Genomic DNA, 983 nt, shown 5'->3' with positions numbered 1-983 from the left:
CAGAAGCTGCAAACCCCTAAGGCCAATGGCACCCCTGCACTGACTGCCCAGAATGGAAAAGTAGGTGGAGAGGAAGAGGATGCAGTGGTGGTTTCCAAGCCAGGTCTGTATCCAAAGAACCTGCCCTCTGAGCTTTAACCCTGAAGAAGATAGAGTTTAATCTGGGGGTTGGGAATAGCAAGGGAAACATTCCACTAGGTTTCCAGTTAAGTCTATAAGCTTGGAGTCCCTGAATCTTTTTGTCTTTGGATCAGGAAAGAAACGGAAGCAAAATGAGGCTGCAAAGGAGACAAGCACTCCTCAAGTGAAAAAGCAGAAGCTCGAGACCCCCAACACATTTCCAAAAAGGAAGAAAGTAAGTTATCAGTTTCCTCTTAGGGGCCAGTCCCCTAGGAGTAGGAAGAAAATCAGGCTCATCTTAATGACCTTTGGCCTCACCTGGGGTGGGTTTGTAGTTATGTAGCTCAGGAGTTTTATGTTACATTATCACTTCATCTTGAATTTCCCACTTTATTCTTTAGACTGAGAAAAGGGCATCATCCCCATTTCGAAGAGTCAGAGAAGAGGAGATTGAGGTAGATGCACGAGTGGCAGATAACTCCTTTGATGCCAAGGTAAAGAGAGAATGTTGTTTACTCTTGAGGGCGATGGAGGTGGGGAGAAGAAAGCTGTGAGTTCAGGTTTCTGGGCAACTGTCTACCTTAGGCAGAGAAGAGAAAGTGCCACGGTGTTGGTATTGAGTTTCTGTGTTGTGACCACCACTCTCTCTCTTGGCCTACTAGCGAGGTGCAGCTGGAGACTGGGGGGAACGAGCCAATCAGGATCTGAAGTTCACCAAAGGTAAATCCTTCCGGCATGAGAAAACTAAGAAGAAGCGAGGCAGCTACAAGGGAGGTGCCATCTCTGTACAGGTCAATTCCATTAAGTTTGACAGTGAGTGAACTGGGCCTGTCTGGTGACACAGCGGTGATCATCCAGGACTA

The 983-nt window shown here is 47.2% G+C and overlaps 1 protein-coding gene across 1 annotated transcript in view; it reads left to right on the top strand.

Moving 5' to 3' along the window:
- NOLC1 (nucleolar and coiled-body phosphoprotein 1) overlaps window positions 1-941 on the top strand; it is a 7,139-nt gene extending 6,198 nt beyond the window's left edge. The window contains exons 10-13 of the mRNA XM_006880184.1: window positions 4-103; window positions 255-355; window positions 522-614; window positions 783-941. Of these exons, the coding sequence (XP_006880246.1) occupies window positions 4-103; window positions 255-355; window positions 522-614; window positions 783-941 (453 nt within the window). The remainder of the gene's footprint in view (window positions 1-3; window positions 104-254; window positions 356-521; window positions 615-782) is intronic.
- The last annotated feature ends 42 nt before the right edge of the window (window positions 942-983 follow it).

The sequence above is a fragment of the Elephantulus edwardii genome, unplaced genomic scaffold (genome assembly GCF_000299155.1).
Source record: "Elephantulus edwardii isolate Elephantulus edwardi_28Jun2011 unplaced genomic scaffold, EleEdw1.0 scaffold00006, whole genome shotgun sequence".
Classification (NCBI taxonomy): domain Eukaryota; kingdom Metazoa; phylum Chordata; class Mammalia; order Macroscelidea; family Macroscelididae; genus Elephantulus; species Elephantulus edwardii.
This window is presented reverse-complemented; position numbering and strand designations above follow the sequence as displayed.